The sequence below is a fragment of the Pantherophis guttatus genome, chromosome 6 (assembly GCF_059756535.1).
Source record: "Pantherophis guttatus breed Tessera chromosome 6, ASM5975653v1, whole genome shotgun sequence".
In the NCBI taxonomy this organism is placed as follows: domain Eukaryota; kingdom Metazoa; phylum Chordata; class Lepidosauria; order Squamata; family Colubridae; genus Pantherophis; species Pantherophis guttatus.
The window spans coordinates 28,186,666-28,192,318 of NC_142068.1; the positions used below are offsets into that span (position 1 = coordinate 28,186,666).

General features: G+C 34.2%; 1 protein-coding gene across 3 annotated transcripts in view; it reads right to left on the reverse strand.

Moving 5' to 3' along the window:
• Positions 1-5,653, reverse strand: part of RNF13 (ring finger protein 13) — a 50,078-nt gene that overhangs the window by 37,050 nt on the left and 7,375 nt on the right. For all 3 annotated transcript variants that reach the window (XM_034439254.2, XM_034439253.3, XM_060682984.2), the window contains 2 exons: positions 4,340-4,466; positions 2,766-2,846 (listed from right to left, as the gene is read on the reverse strand). In XM_034439254.2, the coding sequence (XP_034295145.2) occupies positions 2,766-2,846; positions 4,340-4,453 (195 nt within the window). In that variant the 5' untranslated portion in view covers positions 4,454-4,466. The remainder of the gene's footprint in view (positions 1-2,765; positions 2,847-4,339; positions 4,467-5,653) is intronic.

The following is a 5,653-nucleotide window of genomic DNA, read 5'->3' on the forward strand; positions in this document are numbered from 1 at the left end:
TCTGAATCCAACTTAAATATCTTGTGGCTCTTTCTGTGCATGCTAAAGCCTGGATAGGAAAAAAATTGAGCATTTTCTTACTGCCATGCAAGATAAATGCAATTTGTGCTTTGAGCATTCTTTAACACTGTTCTTTTTAATATTGGAATATTTTCCCCCGGTATCAGTCTTCAATCAGCAAACTGTTAGCATTTCAACCAGATCATTTTAAAGTTACCTTGAGCCAGAAGATGGATGGCATATAAATTTAATCAATAAGAAAATAAAATGAGCTTTAAACAGTTGACTGATATTTCATCAAATCTCACAACTCATTGTTAGCAATATTTCCTAGTCCATTTCACTTCATTTTCCAGATCCCTTACACTAGTTCAAAATACAAACGGGGGGGGGGGAGGAGGAGGGAGGGAGAATATTTCACCAATGGGGATGCTCTCATACAATTTTTCCATATATTTCTACCATCAATTCTTTATATCTTCTTTCTTCAATAGATTGTCTTCTTTGCTTTTTACAGTGTTTCTTCTTTGCATGAAATTTGCACCAAATTATGTAAACCTGTTAAATAACTTGTACTTCCAGAACAATTATCCTCAATTTCTTTGCACTGCTTATTTAAATATACTTCCTTACCTCTTGCTCCTCTCTGGAACTTAGTGTTTGGTTTGGTAAATTTTCATTATCACCTTCTACCTTTTGCCAGCTCTTTTCACTATACTGGCAAACAGACATTTCATCTTCTTTTTGTTTTTTTCCCATTTAAGGTATTTTTGTTTATTTCATCTTTAATGATGTCATTAATTTCAAAACATAGTTCTTCAAGCACTCTATTTATCAAGTCTCAATCTATTATCTTCATTACCGTGCAGACTACTGATAAGATTTATCTTATTGATCAGTTGTTGTTTTTTTAGTTTTCTAAGAATTATTTCATGATCTGAACCACATTCAGCCCGACCTCATTTTTGGTGTATGAAGAGTTCCTTCATCCTTGCTTGCACATTACATACTTAATTTGATTCCAGTATTGTCCATCCTGTGACAAATGTATTTATCTTGTTGATTTCTAGTGTATTTTGCTATAAACTGCTAAAATTTGGCAAAACAGTTTTTCCTGTTAGTGCAGATGCTATTTGACTCCAATTTCAGCATTCCATTCTTCTATAATATAATATCATTTGAGGATGTTTTTGCTGATCCTAGAATGTCAATGTGGTGAATCCTGATACTTCTGTCTGAAGTTCGCCTTAATTCATGTCACTGAGATATGTACAAGTCCTTTCATTGATACAAGACAATATTCCCTTGATTGACTGATTGTTTATGTGCTATCAAGTGGTTTTCGATTCCTACTAACCACACAGATTTTCTCTCCATGAACCAAGAGAACATTTTCTCATGTTCCAAGAGATGGCCTATATATTACTTTAGACAATAATTCAAGAACTCTTTGGTACAAGCTAACAAATTTTCTGATGCATTTTACAGCATTAGCTGAAATACAGCCTGACAACTAAAACATTATATTTACCTTGAGATGCTAATTTGCCAATTTTCTTGCAATTACTTTTGAAAACAAATGACAAGGATCTCAGTCAATACCAAAAGAAACTAAAGCATTCTCAGAATACATCACTCTAGAAAATATAGGTACAGCATTCTGCAATTCCTTTTGATCTTTGCATAGCTATTGAGCTGCGTGGTGCAGTTGTTAAATGCAGTACTGCAGGCAACTTCTGCTGACTGCTAGCTGCCCGCAATTTGGCAGTTCAAATCTCATAGGGTCAAGGTTGACTCAGCCTTCTATCCTTCCAAGGTCGGTAAAATGAGGACCCAGATTGTTGGGGGCAATATGCTGACTCTGTAAACCACTTAGAGAGGGCTGTAAAGCTCTGTGAAGCAGTATATAAGTCTAAATGCTATTGGTATGCTAATGCTACTGCATATTATGGCCTATAAAGAACCAAATGCTTCTGAAAACAAGCATATTTGGCTGTACATTGGCAATTTAGACAACAGAATTCTCAAGCTGTTTATTCTAAGCAATACTGCCTTTGCAACTGTTATCAAAGTAAGTTAGTACAGACTTTATAATAACTAACTGTTCTACTCAAACCAAGAGAAAAAGTGCAACAGAAAATTAGATGCATTATTTGTTCTTAGTTGAGAATATGATATTTGATAGGAATATCACTGGAATATATACTGACCCAATGCTCAGTATGGCTCTGAAGACACTGCACAGGAGCTGAGAATTCCTAATCAATAGACTTACATTCAGAACCTAGTTTCTGATTTGAAAAGTAGTTATGTAAAAGATTGTAACAGGCGTCATATTATCAAGGTCTCGTCTATAGCTGAAACAGTTAGATTGCTTGCTCACGAAGGCAAGGTGATGGAGATTATGGGACATTAGAGAAAACTGTAAAATATACAGAGGCTTATTATTTTCCCTTTTACTATGATGATCTGCGCAACAATCCAGTCAGAGAATCAAAATTTAACACAAATATGCTGAAGATGTTCATTAATACAGAGATCTAACAAAATAGTTAAGATTAAAAGATGAGGCACTCAGTTATATATGGATTAGGTTACATTACCTCAAAGCACTCAATTAGCATTTCAAATGGCAAGAACTTAATGTTTGTTTAAACAAGAATTCCCAAATTTCTCTTTCAACAGCAAGTGACAATTTGTATAGTCAGTAAATTACCATCAGGTAAATTACCATTTAATAATCTTTTCAAATTATTACTTCTTACCTTCAAACCTTCAGTAGGCAACCTATAACCAAATCTTGCTGGTAAGTCATCAAATGTCTGTGTTGCATTTTCAAAATTAAACTATAATACACAAGAAACACAAAAATATATATCATGTATTAAACTGCAAAATTAGCCATATACAATATAATTTCATAATTGCATAGAATTCAAATACATACTCTTGAGTTAAACAACAATCTTTGCAAGAGGATTGTTACAAAGTACAGATCAAGACACTTCTAATTTTGAAATTTTGAAGCAGCCCAAATATAAGATCCATTTTGCTTTTATCTATTAAGGCTGATATTTAAACCAAATCCATGAATAACTGTAGAGAATGTAAACTAGTTTCCTTTTATGGAAAGTCAGAGTCAGAAAGTCCAGGGAAGGGAGGAAAAACTCAACATTTAGAAATTCAGTTAGTTTTTTGCTTCTATTCTGTTTGCTGCACCAAAAAAAGGGAATTAACAATCATATAAAACTTACTTAAATTTTGTATATGACTTTTTCAATATGAAACTAACTTAAACATAAACTAGAGCAAGTTAAAATTGTTACTTACAGTGCATTTACAGCACTGAAAACTTATCAGTGGAGAATACATGAAACATGGAGAAATCTAAGTACTAATTTTTGTTGAGACATACTGAAAATGTTTTATTAAATATAAATATTCTGTACTAAGACTTGGCTTACATAGCAGGCATTGAAAAAACAAACCACAGAAAGGAGCAATAGAGATTCTTCTGAGATAAAAGGTATTGGAGAAAAAGACTTCTGCAGAGGTTGCTTGATAAAATATGGGTGCACACTTTGACCCACAGATTGATCCCTGTGTGGCTCCCCAACTCATTACTCATATATCATATGTTGGTCATAAGTTACATAGTAACTTAGTGCTTTTAAGACTGTTGGGAGAAGATGGAAGGCAATTTATGAAAAATAGCGAATGAGTTGAATAAAAAAGTGTCTGTGTGCTTTTCTGTGGATACATTCACCTGCTGTAAGCAAGCACAGTTTCTACTTTGTCCTAATAGCAAAGAGGCCCTCAACTCAGGCTAAAACTATTTGGCCATTGACAAGTTTGTGCATCTGTGGAACAAGGCTTTGGAAAAGCAAAATTGAACCGAGGGCCACAATGACCTTTGAATAATGCATTAGGGTTAAATGCTAAATGGGATAGAGCCATTCTGCAAATGAGTGAAGTCATATCAGATTCAAAAGATGGGCACAGGATTTTATTTTTTTATGAAGGCAAGGAGGTTCATAAAAGGAAATGCAAGAAGGCGGGAAAGACAAGGGAAAGAACAAGCAATATAAAGGATTATTGCTTAATGGGAAGCAAGATGAAATCATGAGGTAGTGGATGTTATAGATAGTTTAGATAGTGCAGACCAGTGGAAAATGTAAGTTAGGATATGTGCTATGAAAAATTTAGCCATAGGATCTGGTGAAATACTTGAGTCTGTATCTAACATGCAACTAACCTAGGTTTAAAGGGTTTGAGAAGAATATTGAAGAATATTCTTTTTGAAGAATATTTTATGCTATAAAATAATTATAAAACTTACCGCTAAGATATCAGCTTCTACTGGCAATAGGTTTAAAAAAGCAAACAGCTGAACTGTGAGAATAGTATAAATCTGAGTGGCAGACATCATTAACATTCCTATTGATAACAGCATCTTAATGAAATTCCTGAAAAGAAGAACAAAAAAGAGAATCAGGATATGAAAAAAGCATTGACTTCTCCTTCTTCTTCTTTACTTCCTCTTTTACCCCTTTGGTGTTGAAGGAGTTACAAGGTTCTGGCTCTTGCTCTTCTTGCAGCCTCAACCATTGTTAATTGATGTTGTTGTAAAAGCATTCACACTCTGATCTAATTGAAACATGTCATCACTAAAGTATAAAAAATGCTTTAAGGTGATCCAATTATAGCCACAAGTTATAAAAGCAAGCTAAATATCCGATTGTTAAATAAATAGCACAGTCTAAGAAGCTATTGACAAGGGGTATTTTAAGAAGCACAGGGTGATTTTAGATTTAAAGGTAAAAACAGCTACTTTATTATTTTACTTAATAGTATCATAATTCTTTATCTTTACAGTCATGAAGTATGATTGCATTAGGTATCACAAATAACAGTGCAGTAAATGTAACCCTGGTTTAACGACTATTTACAGTTATGATGGTGATAAAAAAGTAATATTGTGACAAATCCTCACATTTATGGTCTTTGCAAGCCTGTAAAGCAAAGAAATGTTGAAGCAAGATCAGAAGTGCAGTCATGGTGTCAGTTAGCAACTGCTTTGCTTAATGACAGAACTGCAGGTAACAGTTGTGGCCATTAAACGAGGACTACCAGCATGTTACTATTCCTGAATTATAAGGAAAATTTTATCACAGATTTTGTAAAGGCTAAGGTTGGCAAGGTAGGAACCAAAGGTTTCCAAGCCAGAGATGGTCGCTATGCAAGCATGCAGAAACTGTGCAGACCACCAAGTATTTATGCCAAAGATCAGTCAATTCATGAAGGTAAGAAGAAACCTATGTTTAAATCCCTAAAAGTATATCTTTGCACTGGCAGTGAGAGGGCAATCATGGTTACATATGGCTTTGTGTGGAATAAGCATTCTAACGTAGCCGAGATGCATTTATTTTACAAATGCACATCGCTACCAATCTTAATTAAATAATTCTAAGCGGCTAACAAGTAATAAAAACAAGCACATTAAAAAACAGCAATAACAATAAAAGACTACCGCTAAAATAACCGATTCTTCAATCATCACAAAGCAAAACACATACATTGGATTCCACTATCATTATGACACCCTTTTTAAGGACATCTGAAGGGCCAATAGGGTTGGGGGCCTTCTGAACCT